This window comes from Lepisma saccharinum, chromosome 2, assembly GCF_977018435.1.
Source record: "Lepisma saccharinum chromosome 2, izLepSacc3.1, whole genome shotgun sequence".
Classification (NCBI taxonomy): domain Eukaryota; kingdom Metazoa; phylum Arthropoda; class Insecta; order Zygentoma; family Lepismatidae; genus Lepisma; species Lepisma saccharinum.
Window position 1 is genome coordinate 204,566,809 of NC_139230.1, and position 22,492 is coordinate 204,589,300.

Consider the following 22,492-nt stretch of genomic DNA (forward strand, 5'->3'; position numbering starts at 1 on the left):
TGCAAAGGAAATTTGAGCCGGTGGTGCTTCAAGGAGGTTTTTTTTTTCCAGGAACAGGGAATTCTGAAGCAAAAAACTAACAGGAAGGGGAAAAAGGAGAAACCTAAGACCTAGAAATGAGCGGGATACGTAAAAACTAGATACACATTGATGTGCTAAATTCTTGTTGTTTCTGTTTTTCGCTTGTAGGAGAGCATAAACATTAGACATATTAAGACTCTGTTTTCCGTTTATGTATGAACTCAGCTGGTAATAATTGAGCTAAAAAGTGAAATAAATAAGTAAATAAATAAATAAATGTTAATGAAAACTGAAGATTGAACCAATTTTACAAATTTCATGTCAAATGTGAACCAAATATTATTAATTACATAGTCCGTGATTCAAACACCCTTCGAACAACGTACGAAAAGCCTGTTTCTGATCTTTTAGGTGCTAGATTTGCTTTTACACTATCGTAAGAAAACACTTTCATGTCCTTTGATAGAAATTTCTGGATATATCCCTCCAATTTGTGAGCATTTCTTTTATATTTTATATTGTATTTTTTTTCTTACTAAATATAGGGAATTTTAAGGCAAGAGAGGGAATTTATTTATATCCGAAAGGGATATTCCCCTCACAGTCCGAAAGATCACTGCTTTGAGCAGTGACCGATTTTGGATCTGGTTTCTTTTTGTTTTCCCCTTCTTGCTGTGTGTTTGTTAAAGTCTCGAGATATTGCTTTTGCGAATTCCATCTATTGAAAAGCGGACTGTCGTCCCTGTGCTGTGGTGTAATACAGTAGTGAAGTGCATTATGGAATAAAATGAGTGTGATTGTGCGGTGGGGTGGAGAACTTGTTGAAGACGCCGTTGTCCAGCAAGGATTTTGCTGCCAAGAAGAAACTTGTGGATATAGGTAGGCCCACCCCTTCCTTCTCTAGCAGACATAGTAACAGAAACGAAAAATAAAGTGCGCCGATTTTGCGATTAATGATACGGAGCTGATACTTGGTTATGCGGTTGTAAAAAGTATTCAGCACTTTTCTGTTTCCTTCTGTTTTCGTTTATTTATTATTATTATTAATTTTATCTAACTTTGCATATTTTTTATCGTTACGTTACTCATTGTGATAGGAATAACACTGACTTAATTATCAGATATCCAGAATTTTTAATTTGGTGAAAAATTCCAGGGAAGTGTTCTGAAAAATTGGGGGGGGGGGACGGGGGGCGATGTGTGTGGATAAATCACTAACCATGTCAGCCTAAAAATAAGCACAACGGGAAATAGCCTTCGTCATGCTAGGCTTACACTGTTGGAAAGGTCACGCTCCGCCACTGAGAGAGAGAGAGAAAGTAACGCGCAAGAGGGGAGGGAGAGAGAAATGAAAGATGAGAGAGGGGGAGATGGAAAAGAGGGGGTAGAAAGAAAGAAATAAGCGAGAAGCGGCCAAGAGAGAATGAGAGAGAAAATGAAAGATGATGGGGATTAGCACTCACAAAGAGCAGCTGAGGAAAGAGAGAGTGGGGGAGAGAGAGAAACTTTTATTTGCGCCTTGCCTCCTGTGCTTTCGTAACAATACCCAAACAGTTGCGACTTCCCTATCTTTTGACCGTCGACAATGGGATCCTTTGACGGGCTGGTCACCCAATGCACGAGAAGTCTACACTCTACAAACGTGCTGAAGTTGAAGGTTCAAGTGTCTTCTAACACTTTGATGTTTTGTAATGTGTGTTTTGGTGGTATAGTATACACACACACATTGAATCCTGGGAGACTAAAATAACTTTTCAACAATTACACCCTCAATATTAACTATTTTTTTTAAAAAATATATAATTTATTTTACCATGAACATTGTTTTATTTTTCATTGAGGTCACTGAAAGGTAAGAGATTGCACCCAGCTACAATCATAATTTCAAAACATAAAGCTCGACTCTCACCTACATAAAAACTCGTATTTCCAATATTGCTCTTACATGAAAGCTCACCGCCCTACAGATGGCGATAAACAAGTGATAACTTCCATACAAGGATGCTGGATTGCTTGCATCAATGTGAATAGACAAGACAACAGTGTCAACGTCAGCGAATAGCGGAAGTACCGTGACCGTACTTTTGGATTGAATCATCGTTTCAATCGCATTTATGTATTTTAGAACTGAAACTTTATAAAGGATTTTTTATATATCTGGCTAGAGTCTGAAATAATTACACTGATTTAATTGAGCACATACATGATGTGGCTCATTTTCAGCGAAGAAAAACAACGCACTTGTATTACACACACAGCATTACAAAGGATATAAACAGTTACGAGGTTGTATTATATGTTTATTTAAGGTGAGTAGTGATTATAAATTAATATATAGAAGGACGTATATTAGAGGATAAAGATAGAAGTCAATATTTATTTTTTGTTTGCTAAGTGAAAACCAAAGACAGCAGATAACCTATATATTATAGAAGACACCTAATTTTTAAGCAACTTACGATCTGTGTTATATTTACACCTTAGGTATGTTTTAATAGTTTGTTCTGCATATCACCGCTTGATTTCAATTAATCAAATATTCATTCTTACTGGTGGATTTACGTGATTTTTGAACTACCAAGAATCATCCTTGTATTTTATATCTCGGATGTAACGATATGTAGGTCCTGTGCGTACAGTTTTGTTACTGCATATTTCCAGACAGTTCCAAGCTTTGTACGATAATTCAAGAAAATAAATAATGGATGTTAATATGCTAATGAATGATTCTGGTTGGAGTGGAACATTAATACGAACTTTGTACCTAATTTTCATTGCAGGTAGATGTACTGTAAGTCATGACATCACAAAAGTGCTTCAATGAACGTACACATTTTCCAGAACTCAAAAGTAAAATGAGCAAAAAAAGACCACAAGAAGCAACAGTGTGGGATATACACATCTCAGGTATGTTTTCATAAATAATTACATTTGTACTTGAGTTGATTTTATATGTTGTATAATCAAAAGCATTAATTTTTTTTTTGCCTAAGTACGCTATCATACATAGTGTATTAGCTTCCCATATTTTCATTTTTCCATAAAATTTTGTTTACTTCAAATGAACTTGAAAGTGGTTCTGGTGACCTCTTGGCCCAAGTTCCGATTGTTTAATTCCGAATTTATTATGGTGCACATATATTTTTTTATATGGTTTGATTCCTAATTATGTCTGTTAACACATACTTCAGAGTCTTGGTGATTACGTACTGCAACTTTTCTGGAAAACGATTTTTCTCTCTTCGTACACTCCTATATGGTTCTTTCATTGAGAACAGCCTTTCATTTAATGTTGTCTTGAATATGGACTGCTAGTGCCATCTACAGTAAAATTGTGATCTCCGGGAAACATATTTCTTCAATTTTACAGGAGAAAGTACTTACCGAACTGAGTTTCTGTAGGCTTTTGGAAGGTCGTGGAAGTGTTTTTTCCCATCGTTTAATTTATTTGGCCTGTAAATAATGTATTTTTCAAGATTAATGTCTCTCCGATGCACAAAAGCTGTTGCCTCTATGTCCTTCCACTACGTGAACCAAATGTTGTGAGCGTTTGATGATGTAACTCCCGGTCAGTGTTTCCAACCACACCGTTGTTTTGCAAGAACATGACAATTTTGAAGATGACAATTTTAACTATGTTTGTCTAACCTAACCTTGCCATGCATGGTTCGTGAGGCTACCCATGAATGGTTCGTGGGGCTATCCGTGCATGGTTCATGTGGATATTTATGAATGGTTTGTGGGGCTATCTGTAAATGGTGTGTGGGGCTACTTCGTGGGGTTCGAACCCGGAAAAAAATACGAAATCAGTAACACGAAAGTAGGTATTTTTCGGTGAAGAAGGTTGGAAACACTGCATACCCACTGATCATAGACAACGCTAGTCAAGATTTGCCTGCCATATTGTGTGTAACGCAAGTGAAAAACGAACGAACAATAATTACTCAATATGTGGAAGATTGTTTTTTTTTGTGAAAAACGTGAAATCCCACCTTCAAGAATCCTTAGCAATGCAGAATACGTAAGTACGAATGTGAAAAATAACAAAATAGATGAATTCAAAAGGTTTCCCGGAGATTGGAACTTTAATCCATCCACTTCATGTACATTGGTTGGGAAAGGGTATTTCGTTGCTAAATGCTTTTGTTGTTAGGTTAGGTTGGTCAGGTTTAGGGCTCTTAGCAGTAAAATAATGCCCCTAATGCTTTAAACACCTGACCACATAAAATTTGGTCTCAAACATAAAATCCCTTTGAACCTCGCATGAAAAATCTACAAAATCTTGTATCAGAGTCAACCGGTACCAAGAACGCCTGCAAGCGTTCATACATTTCATATCATAATTTCTCCAGTAACTAATATTTAGTGAAGCTTTTAACTGTGCTAATTAGTTTATCCATGGTTTGAACTTATCCCCACAGTATTTCTAATATTCTAAAGCACTTCGTAATGCTCCAATAAAACTTGCAAAAATCGTTAAACATTTGGAACTGTTGACAACCTCTGTACCCCTGCTAGAAAGTTTGCATGGTTTGTAAATATTCTGTTTAATGTGAAGGCTTATTTTATTTATTTACTTTTTTTAAGTTCTAAAAGATGAATAAAAACAAAGTACTACTGAGTGGTTTTGTGTGGTATCATATTTTTTCCATGCAGGACGTGTGATATACTCATATTCTGGACCTCAAGAGCACCAACTGTGGATTGCCTAACTGACATACAATTTATTATTTGCTCATAATGATAATTGTGCATTTAGGAGTAAGTTATGAAAGCTGTGTATATAGCTCTTAGCTCTCCTTTTTTTGTTATGTGTGAGCAACAAGTGAGCTAAAATGTGCTACCCTGTTTTTGTGTGATGTGCAGGCAAATTACATGCTAGAACATTGCGAATGTATGTGCGTGTGTGCATTATGGAAAAGTGGGACTTGAAACTGCAATGGTTCATAAATTTTTGAGATTTGCAAGTAAGGCGAGAGATTGATGTAAATTTGATAGCCTTTACATACTTAGGTAATTAAGTATATTTCAAGTTAGCTGTATAAAGTCTCATGTCTTTGCAACTTTTGGACCACATGTAGGGAAGACAGAATCAGCACCTTTAGTGGAAAATGCTTGGTCAACTTTTGGGGTGGTACCCTTGACCCTATTACCCACCCCCCAAATATTTTGCATGGTTTATGAAGATTACTTTGTTTATGAATGTTTTCCATTGTTTTTACCTTGCAGAGATGTGTTATTGTGAAATAAAGTACGTCTGTTACCCTAGTGTGTTTCTTTACTGCAAAGGAGAGTAGCCCAATTGCTTCATGCAAGTGAAAATAGCACCAAACACAAAATCCCACAGCAGCAGCTATAATTTTACCTTTTTAGGTTTGGAGTTGATAGCAAATTCCAACATGTTCTTTTGCTATTTTAGTGTGCATGCAAATGGTTTTACTAATAAAAAGCAGTGAAGGTACTCCAAGATGGTAGATTTTTTACATATGCAGGCCATATTTTTGGATCAAATATCTCCATTATTTGTGTTTTCTGCATGCTGGAACCAATTTTATGTTAACGTAAAACATCAAAATCTGCCAATTAAAAAATAAAATCGACATAATTCTCAAGGTAGTACAGTGGGTTTACGGCATCTTTGGGGTTGGCTATAGGGATGCTCCTATGGTTTTAACATGATGACCAGGGAATGGATTTATATGTAAATACATATTTATGAATGAAGCTGAAATCAGTTATATTTTGTATTATCTTTGTGCATCATGACATACAGACTCAAAAAATTCAGTTTTCATTTTCCATATACTAGGTTTTGGCTCATATTTTACATATTTTAGTTATTTTTACTTATTATTTCCATATTTCAGAACATTTCTCAACATATACTCCATATTCGCACAATGACTACATGTCCCCACGTAACCGAAAGAGTTGGGTGAATAATTTCTTGTAAATATCTGACAAAAGTCCAAAGTGACGTTAAACAAATGAAAGTTTATGACCTTTTTTATACCTTGCAAGTTTTCTGTCATTCTAACAATTTTTTTTTTTCAGTTTTACATCTCCCAACTGTGTACTTTTGCTATTGTAAAACACTTGATATTCCTGTTTATTTACAATTGTTGTCAAGAATAGAGAATGAGAGCACAAGCATCGGCTCTTGGTTGTTACAAACATTATACTGGCAACGTTGGAAGAGAGCCCCAAGTTGAGCAGCAAATTCCTAACCCCACCCTCGCTACTCATTGAAAACACATTTTCTGTTGTTTTGTAATTAATGCCAATGTAAGCGTACTGAATTTTATGTAGCTTGTGTAGTGTCTTATATTATTTAAAAAAGGTAAATTTATACAATTTTAAGTCCATATATAACTCCATATTTTGGTGAAAAAAACTAAATAAGTATTTACATATTTAGCACATTTTTACTACATATAAATCCATTCCCTGATGATGACAATGAGACAACTGGAAAAATGTTTGAGAAAATTTGGTAGCTGGGAAAATATCGTCCCCTCTCACTTCGAGCACTGCTAAGAACACAAAACCTGACCTAGGGATTCTTGTGAGCAGAAGTTTAATTTTAATAATAAGAAAATAAAAAAAAAAAACTTAGTAGGTTAGGTTTGATGCTCATGACATTTTTTGTTTACAAAGTGTGTGAAATGAAACACAACCTGATACATATCCTCTATGGAAACTTATTTGTTTCCCTACAATGCATCTCCACAAGCTAGAATCAACAGCAAATGTTAATATAAATTGCCACATTCTTGCAGGGGTATGTAGTGTCACGAGCAGCATTTTGGAGACAAGAGAAATGGGTCACATCCTCCAACCTTCGAGGAATTGTTTTACCTGAAATTTATCTCTGTTCTATATACACTGCTCGAAAGAATTAGGGGATAATTTGAGTTTAGACTTTGCATGGACAGCCAGACGATAGATAGGTATGAAAACCAAGAATGCCAGTCAATGGGAGGCTAACACATGCCAAACAGGCAAGGCAAAGGCCACTTGTGGAACATGAAGGCAAAATTAGTGCTCAACAACAACATGTGACATGGGACTCACCAACGATGGATTCTGAGGGAGCAATGCCGCTGCATGGAAATGGACCTCTAATATGGTGTGTGGTGTCCAGCAACTGCCAAAACTGTTGTGCATTGCTGTGGCATAGAGAGAATCAGGTTATCCAACAGGTCTTGGGGGATTCTGTGCCACTCCTCAATGAGGACCTGTTCAAGCTCCTGGGGAGTCCCGGGAGGTGTTTGCAGACTTGCAATACGTCGCCCTAGTGCGTCCCACGCATGCTCAATAGGATTCAGGTCAGGCAAGCATGCTGGCCAGTTCATCAGCTCAATACCTTCCTCGTCAAGCATGTTGTCCACCAGCTGTGCCCGATGAGGTCGAGCATTATGTGCCATCTCCATGTACCCCTCCCTCACCAAATACATATATCCTTACCCTGACACATCTCTGCACTTCAATCTGCTTATCCGGAAATCACCTCATTGATATCCCGATAAAACCTCTTCATCATTCACCGCCAGGAGAGCTTCGAGAATTATTTCTCTACATTTTTTTTAAGTCCACTTTATGCACAGAAAGGCTAATTGGGACTGTACCTACAGATTAATGTGCGGTCCAAACCACTATGCACCTTCATCGGGTATTGAACCTGGGACCCCTTGGTGACATAGCAATGACGTTACCACTACATATCGGGGAGGCCTTTTCTACACCAAAATGCAGTGCTGCGTAGATGTATGTTTAAATGTATTTGAATGTGGAATTCCCGACATCTTTCAGTCACCTTAAATGATACCATAATTTTGTCACATTATGAAATTTTTGTTACATTTGTTTTTCTTCGTGTTTATTACATATTAACCTTGTAATTTCTTGTAATACTTTTGTTGTAACTTGTAGTTTTAAGATCAATAAAGCAAACAAGTCTTCTGAGATGTTTATTCTCTCCTAGATGCAACGTGGAAGCTGGTCTGAAATCCTAGACATTAACTATGGAGGGAACTCGCCCAGTCCTTCAGCGGAACATCTCCATGTCAAGCACGGGAGGTAACAGCATTTCAGGAGCAGGACCTTTAAGTGGAATTGCATTGAACTTGGCTGTAAATTCATCACGATCAATTTCTATGGCAAGCATCAGCTCTGAGGGAAGTACCGAAAGTCATTTAGTAGAACAAGAAGAAATAGCAGCTCTTACACACGATGTTCGCAATTTTAAGGAGGCTCTAGGAAAACTTAGACGGATATTTAATCCCGATAGAGGTATGTGGATGGATTTTCTCCTTATTTTAACTTGAAATATATGTTCAATATATACACTAGCTCAATTTTACTCAGCAGGCTACATGCTTGAACCTTTTATGCAAGTGGAAGAGAACATAGCTGGGCATGAACTCTTGGCAACAAAGGGTTCTTAAATATTTTATTACTTACCTTTAACTTATTTTCAACTTTATGTATGCATAATTAATTTTTTTGTTCATTGGAAACTTTGGAACAATTTACAAAATACATGTCTTGACCAGGGGTAGAAAAATACAGGGTGCCCAGTTACCATGGCACCTGAAAATTTTTATCTGGCACTTGAATTTTTAAATTCAGTTCTAAAAGATATTTTTTGTTAATGTTTTGAACTTGGTTATGGAAATTTCCATTACCTTTTTCTCAATTAGTATAGTATGTGTTTTTTCAATATTTATTGTTTTCTGTGTCACGTGTATCATTAAATTAGAATAATAAACATGCCAGTATACATTTTTATACTGTTGCTAGCCAAATTTTAAAATCTGCAACAGTATGATAAAGTCAGCCATGTATTAGAATGTATTTACGAAGTTATTCATGCTGTTACCAGTTGAGCCTTCTTTAGGAAGGCCACTGTGGATAATGAATTAATTACTTTTAATTAAATCTCAAATTAATTAATAAATTAAATGTTTTAATCATGGCTTTCTAAGCCTGTATTTGAAAAAAAAAAGGTGGCTTCTGAAAAAAGGGACTGGTGTCTGAATTATTTGTAGGTTTGTCTACCCCTGGTCTTGACAATATTTATATTGATAGCTACCAAATGCCGATTCTCTTACCAAATACCACCAATACCGACACTGATACTTGAACAATGCAACAATTTAAAGTGGGTCAGAATATTTTTATAAAAGTTTTCCATTTGAACTATGTCCGGTCAGTGTATGAGAATTTTGCTTTAAAATATCATAATTTCTCACAAGATAAATATTTAACCCTTCGTTAGGCACGTGGGTACCAGTGTCCCCATTGATATTCATTGCCAGATTGCAACACTGTGAACTATACTGCACGTGTGTGTTTTTGTGTAACTAAACGTTCTTTCTTTGTCTTTATTCTAAGCTAAGCTGTATTGCACTTCTAAGCCATGTAATATTATGAAGTTAATGTCAGTCGCATGCTTATCTGGCAATTTTCCCCCACAAACCTAAATACATGATGAGAACTATATGAAAGAGTTGAAAGACCAACCATACAGCAGATTCAGATGTTATATGGAAGTGAGTTAGTGAGTGTTTTCTCGCATTGTTCATTGAATTTTGCCGGTAAATCATCTATTTTTTTCGATATAAATGTGTGACCGATGCACGAAAGCTGTTGCATCCATTTCCTTCCAGCCAGATGTTGCCTGTGTGTGATGACATAATCATGGTCAATGCCGGTCAATGTTTCCAAACACGTGTTTTTGTAACAATTTTTAACTATTGTAACCTAAACATGACTAACCTAACTTTACCAGAAATGGTTCGTGTATTTTTGGGTGCAGTAGGGTGGAAACACTGCATGCCGAGTACGGTATTGAATCTATGACTGCCATTTTGCATGTTACCGAAGGCAAAAAGAAACTAAGGAAACTTACTCGATTTGTCGCAAATGGAGCTTATTTCTGTGAAATAAGCGAAGTGCCACCTTCAACAATGTTTCTCAATGCAGAATACGTACGTACGAATATTGACATTAAAAGAACTAACAAATTTCAGCCGTTTGTCCGATATGAGAAATTTACCGTTGATAATCACATAACCACTATGGAGAGGTCTGTCAGACCGCTGTTTTAATTTTGAACTGTGAACTAGCTGTTTGCTATTTTCAATTTCTGATGTGTTTCATGTGAATATTGTAAAGCAGTTTTCAATCGTTATTGTTTAATTAAAGATACATAACTTAATTTATGCAAAGAGGAAGAAAAACAGTAAAAAATTACAACAATGGCTATTTTATTTGTTTGAAATTCCAAATTTTTTAAATTTCTACATTTTTATGTTGTCAAAGGAGAGGTAATTCAAAGTAATATGTAATCTTTTGCTGAAATTGAAAATGAGTTATGAGCCATTTGAAACACAACATAACAAGAAAAATGGAACTACTATGGTATGTCTGTCAGACCGCTCACTGAAAATAAAATTCAATAAAATTTGAAAAAAAAAACTAAGGCATGACCTTGACAGTGTGTAGCCAACATCCAAACTGAATGGTATGGAGAAGGGTCCACTTGTGGCTGGAGGGGTGTGGGGATAAAAGTAAAAGATAAATTCAAAGCAGTCTGAGAGACAATAGTAGTTAAGGGTTAAAGAGTTGAGGGACAGGTGTACCCCATGTGCCTAAGTACGAGGCGCATCCAGAAAGTAAGTTTCCCTATTTTTTAAAAAAAACAACAACACAGTTTCAGGAAACCATTTATTGGCAACAGGTACAGCAAAGGTTCAGCTATTTTTCAACATAGCAACCACCAGAATTGAGACACTTCTCGTATCGTGGTATCAACTTTTGGATCCCACTGTAGTAGAACTCTGCCGCCTGTGAATGGAACCAGCGTGTGACAGACGTCTTCAGCTCTTCGTCATTGCCAAAACGCTCACCGGAGGACAGGAATTTCTTGAGGTGCAAGAAAACGTGAAAATCGCTGGGAGCCAGATCAGGACTGTAAGGTGGATGATCAAACAACTCCCAGCCAAATTCCGTCAAAACAGCTGCTGTGCGCCGAGCCGTATGTGGACGAGCATTGTCAAGGAGGAGCGCAACACCTGCAGTAAGCATGCCACGCCTCTTGTTTTGAATGGCACGTCACAATTTCCTTAGTGTTTCACAGTAATGGTCAGCGTTCACCATTTCACCTCTGGGGAGGAAGTCAATGAGCAAAATGCCCTTCCTGTCCCAAAACACGGTGCACATCACTTTCTGTACCGACAGCGTCTGTTTGAATTTCTTCTTGACCGGAGATCCACTATGCCACCAATGCATTGACTTCTGCTTGGTTTCCGAGGTGAAGTGCGAAATCCACATGTCATCGCCCATGACGATCCTGTCAAGGAAATCATCACCGTCATCATGGTACCGTTGCAGGAATGTCAGTGCTGCTCCTGAACGTTGCATTTTGTGTTTGGGTGTCAGGTTTTTCGGCACCCACCTGGCACACAATTTTTTGAACAGCAGACGCTGCGTGACAATCTCATGCAACATGGATCGCAATATCTGCGGAAAAAGGCTACTCAACTCCGTAATCGTGAAGCGACAGTTCTCTGCGATGCGCTTCCGCACCAGCTCATCAGTGATGAGGGAAGGACGCCCACTGCGCTCTTCATCATGGACAATTTGACGACCTTCTGAAAACTGCCGACACCAGCGACGCACCATCTGGCCCATAGACCTCACAGAGCTGACGATGAATATCAATTGGCGCAATGCTTTGTGCATTCAGGAACTTTATCACCGACCGAACCTTGCATGCGGTGGGAGGAGGAATACGAGCTTCCATTTCGGACCACTGCTGCCTTGCTACTGGCATGCGGTGGGAGAAGGAATACGAGCTTCCACTTCGGACCACTGCTACCTTGCTACTGGCGCCGGGCGGGATCTGTCCGCCTGGCATATGATTGATACGTCTTAGCTCTTCAGCGCATGCGCAATTTACATGGCTCACTATGTTTACTTTCACGGGAAAAAAATGGGGAAACTTACTTTCTGGATACACCTCGTATGTTACAGAAAATGATGCACCTAATCACAACCCTGTTGCGGGAATAATGTGGAGGATATTATAAAGATAATTATAATCTGTAGAAGTGCCTTCCATTTTTTGCAGTCTTTGCAAAATGCCTGCACTCCAGGAAATTATCAGCTGGTATTGGTGAATAAATTATAACTAATATCTTTCTGATATTAACACCACTGGTATCGGCCTGTACCAACACATTAGCATGAGTATTGGCTCAGCCTTACTAACAACACAACATGAAAAGTTACAAGCAGGGAAGGGATTTATATGTAATTACATATTTATGTATGAAGCTGAAATTAGTTATATTTTGCATTGTCTGTGCATCATGACATGTAAACTCGAAAAATTAAGTTTTTATTTTCCATATTTCTGAACATATACTCCATATTCGTGCAATAACTACATGTCCCCGTGTGACCGAAAGAGTTGGGTGAATTTCTTGCGAATAACTGACAAAGTCCAAAGCGACGTTAATCAAATGAAAGTTTACGACCTTTTTTATGCCCTCCAATTATATTAATAACAAGTTTTCTGTCATCCGAACATTACACCTCCCAACTTTTTGCTTTTCCTATTGTAAAACACTTCCTGTTTATTTACAATTGTTGTCAACAATAGAGAATGAGGGCTCAAGCATCGGCTTCTGGTTGTTACAAACATTATTTTCACAGTGTTGGAAGAGAATCCCAAGTCGAGCAGCCCATATGTTGTGTGTCCAACAGCAGCATCAGAAGCAACGATTTTGTGGCACATGTACAGGATTTGCTTTTATTTTCTCTTCAAGACAGTCGCTGTAATAGTTACAATGCCGAAACTGTATTTTATGTAGCTTGTGTAGTGTGATATATTATTAAAAAGGTAAATTTTTAGAATTGTAAGTCCATATTTAACTCCATAGTTTGGTGAAAATAACTAAATATGTATTTACATATTTAGCACATTTTTGCTACATATAAACCTTTCCCTGGTTATAAGCAATTATATGATTCTTAGATGTGCATTTTTTTCTTATAATATAAAAACAAGTGTAACTTATTTCATAATGTTGTTTCACTTAAGATAGTTATGCTTCTATTTTTCTATTAACTAGATAAACAAGAAACCTTAAAAGTAGCTGCTCATGAACGTTTAGGTGATGTACTTAGGATATTAAGGAGTGTCTTAGACAAGTATCCAGCTCTCCAGTCAACAGAACTTCTTGTTTCAGCAGGGACACTTATTCAGCATGTTAAAGGTATGTACATGATTCCTTGACTACTTTTGAAAACCTAAGCACAGCATGGGTGGGGGGTGGAGCTGTGAATTTTTTAAGTAGTAGTATGTTAATATATAGCATAAAGTTGGGATAGGGATTGAAAAGGATATTGTAGTGATTAGTGCTCTTGCCTTATAATCAAGAAGTAGAAGGTTTAATTCCCCATAGAGGCATATTGACAGTGGTTCCGATTCTACTTTACTCTAGTATCAATGAGGATATCTGAGAATAAAGGCACTCCTTTCTCGAAGGCCAAAAAACAGTGGCGATGGGACTCGATGTGCTTACCACGCATCACCCAATAAAATAAGCCACTCTGGCAGTCCCTAGTCCTCTTACATTTGTTTTATTAAAGCTGCTTGTAAAAATTATTTACTACTTCATAAATGTTTCTCGCATTAAAGGAATATATCACATGATCGTCACTTAGTATTAATTTATTTTTAATGCTGACCTCCACGGGGATTGGTTATAACTAGAGCTCGGAAGTTGAAAACCTATAAATTGCCAAAAAAAAGACCTATAAAAAGACCTAAAAATATCAAAAAAAGGACCTAAATATGGAAAAAAGGACGTATAAATGTGATCCAAATTAATTAATAACTTTAGTTTTAATTATATATTTAATGAATAAAAAAATACAAAATTCTGGTGGTATGGAACACACAGTGTGAAAAAAACTGAAAGCTTCAAAACAAGAGAAAGTTGCCACTTACAGCGCGATCTTCCAGACAAGTTACGGTTAAAGGACCTTGTACCGTACCTGCTTCAGTCCTCCAAAAATGTTTTTCTCTCGTTTCAGGGATGGTTCAAACATATTTTTTCCTTCTTCTTATTTTTTTATTTTTATTTTATTTCTTTACTACAGAAGGGATGTTTAAGAGGTGGTGATCTGATGATGATTCGAATTGAGACTGGGCAGTAAAATCGTAGTCGAATGAAGGGGAAGTTGCAAAAAAAAGCCGTTAAGACCTTAAAAAAGGCTAAAAAGGTACCAATAAGCCAAAAAAGGACAAATAAAACCCATCTTTTTCTGGTCTATAAGGACCCAAAATGAACATATATTATGTTGGGCCTCGTCTTCGGACACTAGGAAGAAAAAATGATTTTTCCTCAACTTCCGAGCCCTAGTTATAATTAGACCTCGGATTTTTAGGTTCTAAAAAGTGCGCTTTTAGGTCCCTAAAATAGGCTCTAAAAATCCTAAAATAGGCTCTAAAAATCTTAAATTAGGCTCGAAAAATCCTGAAGTATGTTGCAAAAAAACTTAAATTGGTACGAATTCCAGTAAAATACTGCTTAGATACAACAGATTAAAACAAAACTTCACAAGAATCTTAATAACCAAATATTAGTTTTCTAAACAAATTTTAATTTCTTTATATCATTTTCAAAATTATCTACAAATTATTATAATACTACACTTGTGCTGTTAGCAAAAGTTACTTGTTAATATGAAAAATGAATTATGTATGCATAATTTGCTGCACAATATCAGGGTAGCTACTCACTTGGAATTCCTTGTAATCCAGGAATGACACGTGAATTATTGGCTCTGGAAGTTATTCATGAATTTTGGTAAAACATGAAAAAAGGTACAAGTGGATGTTTTCTCTATTCCCATTTTTTTCTCCGTAGACGTGAAAACGTGCAACTTTTATTAATCCAAATCCCATTAAATTTATACATATTTATAAATACCCTGAGGCAAGTTTCTCTCAATTTAGCTTTTTTTTTTAGGAAGAAAAATAAAGCTACATGGAAAATAAAACAAAATTTTCTCAATCCGTTTATTTTGTTAGTGTCTTTTGCAGAACAATCTATCTGACAGATGGAACATTATTGCAAAATAAGATATCTTGAAGTTGATTAGGTAAATCTTTCGGTCCATTGGAATCACACAAACCCTTTATATTGTTAATATTTTTGTGTGTGTGTGGTTGGTGGGGGGGGGGGGGTGAGAATCAGTAATACGTAAGGTTGGAATAGAGAAAACATCTGCTTGTATTCTTTAATTTTTTGAAAGTTTGCCTTGAAAACCAGGAATTATACTTGAATTTTATCATGGTCCTAAAGTGACCACCATGAATCTTTTTGCACGTTATCCACCGTCAAACTCCGCCTTTTGTCTAAGGACCATTTCATGTGCTGAAAATTATCTTTCAACAGAAACATAGTCAGTAGTGCAAATTTGAATGCTGAAACGTAGGGATGTGACGAAGCTGAAAATTTACCGATGCCAATGTACTCACCGATAATTTTTGAAACCGATACCGATGCCGATATTTAACCGATTCCGATACATAAGATTATTAAACAGAAATGGGATGTTATTTTCTGCATGACAAAAATAAATTTGCTATGTACATTTCTATTGCATATCATAATTATGTATATACATATATATTCTCAAGAGATGTGAATGTACGTACATTTGCATCTACAAAAGGTTATGTGAACCTAGAGATTTAACATTAGTACACAAGCAGTTCTTTGAAATGCAAAATGAATTCCTGTTCTGCCAGATTCAACTTCAGAAATACAAGATTTGGAAGCACTTCAGGAAGTAACCTACTTCTTCTCTTATCGAAAATCTGTTCAGCAACACTGAACACTCAATCATGAATACTGATGCAGCAGGTATGCTGCACTTGCTTCAGGTTTGAATATTCATTTTTGAATTTCCAATTCAACAGCAGATCCTGGTTCAGCAATGCACTGTTTTATTTCCGATTTATAGTTATTTTGATCCTCTGAATGAGAGTTTGCAATAATTTTATTAGCCTCGAGAAAAATGCCTTCTGAGCTTATGATAGTGTTGAATGATGCCATAAAAATAATAAACTAAATAAAATCACGACCTTTTAAAAGCCGGCTCTTCACATTGTCGCTTTGTAATGAAGGGGTCCCGAGTTCGATACCCGGTGGAGGCACAAGTGGTTCGGATCCCACTTTAAACTGTAGGTCCAGTCCCGATTAGCCTTACTGTGCATAAAGTGGACTTAAAACACCAAATCAATCAAAAAGCCAGCTCTTCAAAGTAATGTGTGAAGATATGGGAAGCCACCATCAGTCCCTTCTGCACACTGAAGTAAGGTGGTTGCCTTGGGGAAAAGTCTTGACACGTTTGATGGAACTGCATGCAAAGGTAGCAGCATTTTTTGATGGACCATAATGCTCTATTGGCGACTGTTTTAAATGATGAAGACAGGGTGTGCAAACTGGTGTATTTGGTGGACAGTTTTTGATGCAAACGCCAAAATGTCTTCTTTTAAGAGGAAACTTATGCATTGGTTGGAGTGTGTGGAGAAGGAAGATATCGATTGCTGCCCTCTTACATAAAGCTTCTTGAATGAAAATAACATCAAGGTTCAAGAAAATATACAGAAAAATATTCAGGCGCATCTCGAAGCTTTAAAAGACTAGCTTGAACATTATTTCCCAACAGCTCAAGAGAAGGTGCTTGATGACTTTAAATGGGTACTGAATGTGTTCAGTGTGAACAATAAACCACCCAGCTTAAACTCAGCGGAATACGCTCCTCATAGGTTTGACATCTCACAGCAAACTAAAATCACATTTTAAAAAAAAAAATCAAAGTTTTTAAAATATACTTTCATTGCATGGACATTGCACAATTGTTTAGATATCTCTTTATTTACATTCCCTTACTATCTACCCCCTTATTCTCTGCTCGGTAACATTACTTCTAAACACCATTAACTTGTAAGACATAGGGTACGATAGGCCTAAGGGGCTCCGCCATAGAAATTGATTCTAAAGAGGGCTTCGCAAGTCAAGAAGGTTGTGAACCACTGTATTAGATAATGTATGATTTGTACAGCCACATGTTTATTGTGAATAAAAGAAAATTTTCAGCATAATAACTGGGCACATTTTGGGATCAAAAGTGGTATATAAAATGACATTTAGGTGTTAAAGTGGCAAATAAAATCCCAAATGTGATTTGAAAATTATTCTTATTACACAAAATAAACATTTCCTTTCTAATAGCACATTTGTGTAGTTATCAGTGTTAAGTTTATTCCTGTGTAAAGGAGTCAATTTTTGCTTCTCAAATCTTTAAATGGAAGTAATCACTTTTCCATAACTTGCAGGATAATTCAGACATTAGAGACTGTTATGTTGGTAAAAGAACCCTCCAAATTTCATGTTTAAGAGAGTATTTTGCAGTTCATATTTTTTCATTTTGTGACAAAACATGGTAGAGAAATGTATCTGATACCTTTCCACACTGAAAAATGAATAATACAGCATGTTATTTTACACTTCGTGTTTCTGTCAAAAATGAAATATGGATGTCTCTAATTATTGGTTATTTACAGATTCAGAGTAAAATTTACTATATGTACTCTGTAAAATTAGGCTCTCATCCTAAATAAATATGTTTATGTGTCAGTTATTTAATTTATTTGTACCCTGTTTCAGGATACAGCTATGACGATGAAAAGTCTGATCCTAAGGAATTTTTTGAATCAATCGATCAATTGGCATTGGCTTTTAGTAGCAGGTAAACATAGCATTTTAATTTGAATTTTTATCACATGTAAATTACTGTAGTATATTGTATGTATAGTGTATAGTTAGGAAGAAATTGCCACTGTTATACATTCATTTAAATACACCCTAAAATTCCTATCCTACCATTTATATTTTGTATTAAGAGAGAAGCCAGATTATATTAAAAATGAAGAGGCAATACATGATGAAAGATTGATTTTCAAGCTGTTGGAATTTCAACATGTTCTTCAATAAGTCCCTAACAATGGAAATTTTATCCTGGCTTTACTATTTTGTTGTATGTCCATCTGCACTAACTTCACAGGAGAGCTGATTAAAGTTTGATTTACGTGGATTTGGAATACACTATAAGATTTGCATAAACATTTTTTTATTGCTGATATTTTGCACCACCTGACAACCAGATTCGTCGCTTTGTGATGTGACACACTAACATATACAGAACACGATAACATCATCAACTCATCTCTGACAAAAAGTGGAGATACGACAAAACAGTATTCAGCTGGCGATTTGCTCAGTACATACTGAATTTGTGTGGTTTGTAACTACAGTGTTTCCAGCTCAGTGGCCAAGAATGTTAAGTGGTTGATTTCCGATCTCGCCACCCAAGTTTCTGGGTCTAAATCCTACCATGAGCATGGGTGTTGTTTATGAGTGTCCCTTCATAAATTTCATCCTCATTGGTGTGGCAGAAATGTGACTTCAAATAACCTAATTCAATCAATCAGCAACTTTCTGACAAACATAGAATACTTAAATTGTCTTGTAATCATATGCGTCATCATCATCATCCTTCATTGATTTCAATCTCTAGGTAAGTCATCACTGCATGAGTCTCCTCAGCATCATCTGATCTTTCCACTCTGCTCCAGTCATGCTCTCTTCTCACTCTCTTCACTACTTGCCGAGTGGTTAACACATCGCACTGCGACGCCAAGGGTCCTGGGATCGAATCCCACTCAGGCTTGGTTGTTTGTGAATGTCCATTCATCAATTTCATCACTCATCCCCATCTTTGCAAATTAGCCAAGAGACACAAAACGTGAAGTAAAATAAACTAAATCAATCAATCAATCAATCTTCACTACTTGAGCTCTCCATCGACATTGTGGTCTTCCCTTTGGGCTTTTACGCATTTCCTTGTGCATTGCATGCTCTCACTGATTGTCTTTTTGGCCCCTTCCTCTTCATATGCCCAAACTATTTTGTCTGTTGTCTGTGCCTGATCTGCTTTGGCCTGCAGCTTCATACCTCCACTCAGTGGTTATTCCATCTCTTCTGCTCCTGCCTGTAATGCTCCTTGAAAATTCCATCTCTACTGCCATCTTTCATTGTCCAAGTCTGCTTGATATAGGAGAGACATTTTTGCATAGACAGAAATGAATATCAACAATTGCTTCAGAGAAATGCTGTGAATACTATAGTTACATAACTCTGGGATAACACTTGTCACAGCTGTCCTCAAGTAGTTGATGCGAGACAGACTGCTAATCAGTCAAAATTTTATTTTGAAAACATGATTAGTTGAAAAAAATATTTTTATAAATCTATGGGCATGTTTCAATTAGTATTGTGAAGTATATGTGCTGTAGCATAATTAAATTAAACAAATATGAATATTTATAGGGATGGGCTGAGATGAAATTTTGGCCGATAACGATAAAGTACCAATACAAAATTTACCGATATTCTACTGATCTGAAATAAAATTAGAAATGGTCCTTAAAGAACCTGAAAGGTTCATTGAACTCCATATTAAATGTGTGTTTCAAGGTGATTGCAGTGCATAAGAAATTGCATATTTAGACATTTACTATTTTAGAAAGTAGGGCATGAAGATTATCCATAAAAATTACAACAAAATGGCAGAATTTTGCACTAAATTATCAGATATTTATTGATATATCAGATCAGTAAAATAATCGACAATTTTATCAATAAACCGATACACTGATATGCCTTATATCAGCTGATACTGATAGAGTACCGATTAATCGGTCCCATCCCTAATATTTAATATAATATTTAATGCTAAATATGAGATACTGGAAAAGTGCTTTAGAGGTTAACTTGTAATTGTAAAACATCCTCTCTTGGTAAAGGTGAATATTATATTGTGTATTGAGATGTAGCACATATTTTTACCTGTTTAGAGTTAGACAAGAAAAGTATGTATGTTTTGTATTTCTTATGTGAGCTATTCCATAAATAGGTGAAAAATAATGGGCTAATATTTAATTGTTTTCTTACAGGGTCTCAGAATATCTTATGGGAGATTTAGATACAAACATATCATTATCAAGTTCAGTTTCCAGCAAGACGAAGGTATGCATCATTATTGTGTAGTTGGAATTTCTTGTTATACTATTAAGATTTTTAATGTGCTTATGATAAAAGAAGCAGCTTATATTGCCACTGGTTTGTATTTCCAACATAAAGGGATAACTGTCAAGTTGTTTGAAAGTTCAGTGTAATTTCCATTTCATAAAATCCATGCATAAGATTTCGAAGAGGACCTTTTCTGGAGTAATGAGCTCTTAATAAATGCTGTCAATTGTTTCCTCAGTTATGTTTCATTAATTGTATGAAATTTAATGTTCAGTTTGAAGTATTTTCCATGATTCCATTAAAGATGGAACATCATGGTGAACTTATGATAATACAAATCACCATTTACTTCGAGAAATTAACATTTAGTTTGTTTATGTTAAACACTCTTTTGAGTTGAAGTCCAGCTTCGTGGCCAGAAGTACAGCCGAAGTAAGTGTTCGGAAAGCAGTAGTGTTGCTTACTATCAATCAATTTAACCATATGCAGGGAATTTTGTGTCTCTCGGACTCAAAGAAAAGAACTAATGGAAAGATTGCAGCGTAAATATTAATTAACTGGAATTTCCACGTCTACAATCAAAGTAATGTAAATGTGAAATATTCCTGAAATTTATTTTAGAAAGAAACGAATTTTTGACATTTGTGATGAAGTAGTTATCACAATTCCTTAGAATGACTAATTTTTAATAGCCTGGATGACTGATGTGGGGGGGGGGGTACCTCCTCTCATGTGCCCCCCTGGTTGTGACATAAACTCTTCTTCCTTTAAGATTTCTATTATTTTTCCCATCTCATATTCAGTGCCAACTTTGCAATTCTGTTTGCCAAAGTGTATGGGGAAGAAGTTTATTTATTCCTCAAGCCTTCTCCTGGACTAGGATAACACTATTTCCGAAAGATTTTTATTTTTTCATCATTTTCAGGAATTGCAACAGGACTATTTCTGTCTCGCTTATTCTTATTGCATTGTTTTCTTTTCGTTATTTAGTGTTGCTTTTCTTCCATTTTTGGTTACTCGCAACGATGAAGAGAGACTGAAAAAAAAACACCCATGCTCAGACCAAATTTGAACCCGGGGCCCTCACATTCAAATGAATTGTGATAACTACTTCATCACGAACGTTAAAAAGCGTTTCTTTCTAAAATAAATTTCAGGAATATTTCACATTTACATTACTTTGATTGTAGAGTAGAAATTCCAGTTAATTAATATTTACGCTGCAATCTTTCCGATAGTTCTTTTCTTTGAGTCTGAGAGACACAAAATTCCCTGCATATGGTTAAATTGATTGATACTAAGCAACACTGCTGCTTTCCGAACCCTTAGTTTGGCTGTACTTCTGGCCACGAAGCTGGACTTCAACTGAAACGAGTGTGCCACTTTTTGTGAACAGAAGTGTACATAGCAAATTTATTTTTGGCATACTGAAAATAACATTCCATTTCTGTCGAATAATTTTATGTTAAATACATCAGCATCAGTAAATTTTCAGCTTCGTCACATCACTTAGTTGTACAGATCAATTATTGAATTAATGATGGAACAGGATTGCAACAATTTCATACCAAGCACCAATTTTGTTTTAAAATATCCAGAGATTCATATAATCGGAATATTAAAGTTGCTATTGTTTAATTATAAAATCCACTGTGTATTGCATAATGTTGGCGCAGATAGATGGTAATTGAAAATTTGGTACAATTTCGATAATATTGTGATTCTGTGAAGTGTCTGTTGGCTTTTTGCGTGCACAGTGGGATATCAGAATTCTGGGAAAGTAATGGTCCTTATCAGTGATATAATTTAGAATGATACTTTTGAATTCCAATACATTGTTATCAGCTCAATCCTATATGTCTTCAGTGTGGTGGTAAATGAATAGCTCAGTGGTATGTAAACTGTGAAAATGAAATTACTTATTCTTCTGCATGGCTAAACAACATACAAAAGCAGTTTTAAATTGATAAGCTGCTTCAGTTGTGAATTGGGGGAAACCCTGGGGTGTAAAGGTGGTCAGGGGCGTGATGTTGATCACATCACCCCCACTCACGACCGGATCAAGAAAGTGTGGGGCGTTACCCCCACACCCCCTATACGCCTTCATGGCGCGGTGCTATGCACAGGGGAACACTTTACCTTTTTTTTACCTTTTTGTGAATCACTAAAGTTCATTGTCCCTAATTAATGGTATTGGCAGAAATCTGTTAGAATATAAGCATAAAAATGAGTTCAAAAATGTTTGGGCTCAAACCTGATTTTTAATTTTATTTATTAATGTGCCTTCATCT

At 36.1% G+C, this 22,492-nt stretch overlaps 1 protein-coding gene across 2 annotated transcripts in view; it reads left to right on the forward strand.

Moving 5' to 3' along the window:
* The window catches only part of LOC145984280 (rho GTPase-activating protein 45-like), a 173,435-nt gene that overhangs the window by 74,573 nt on the left and 76,370 nt on the right, over positions 1-22,492 (forward strand). The window contains exons 1-6 of one of the 2 annotated variants that reach the window (XM_083117916.1): positions 1,691-2,330; positions 2,802-2,928; positions 8,006-8,313; positions 13,164-13,307; positions 17,778-17,859; positions 20,126-20,198. In XM_083117916.1, coding sequence (XP_082974042.1) covers positions 8,046-8,313; positions 13,164-13,307; positions 17,778-17,859; positions 20,126-20,198 — 567 coding nt within the window. In that variant the 5' untranslated portion in view covers positions 1,691-2,330; positions 2,802-2,928; positions 8,006-8,045. Of the gene's footprint in view, positions 1-1,690; positions 2,331-2,801; positions 2,929-8,005; positions 8,314-13,163; positions 13,308-17,777; positions 17,860-20,125; positions 20,199-22,492 lie in introns of those variants that run through there. The other variant, XM_083117917.1, reaches the window with a different exon arrangement.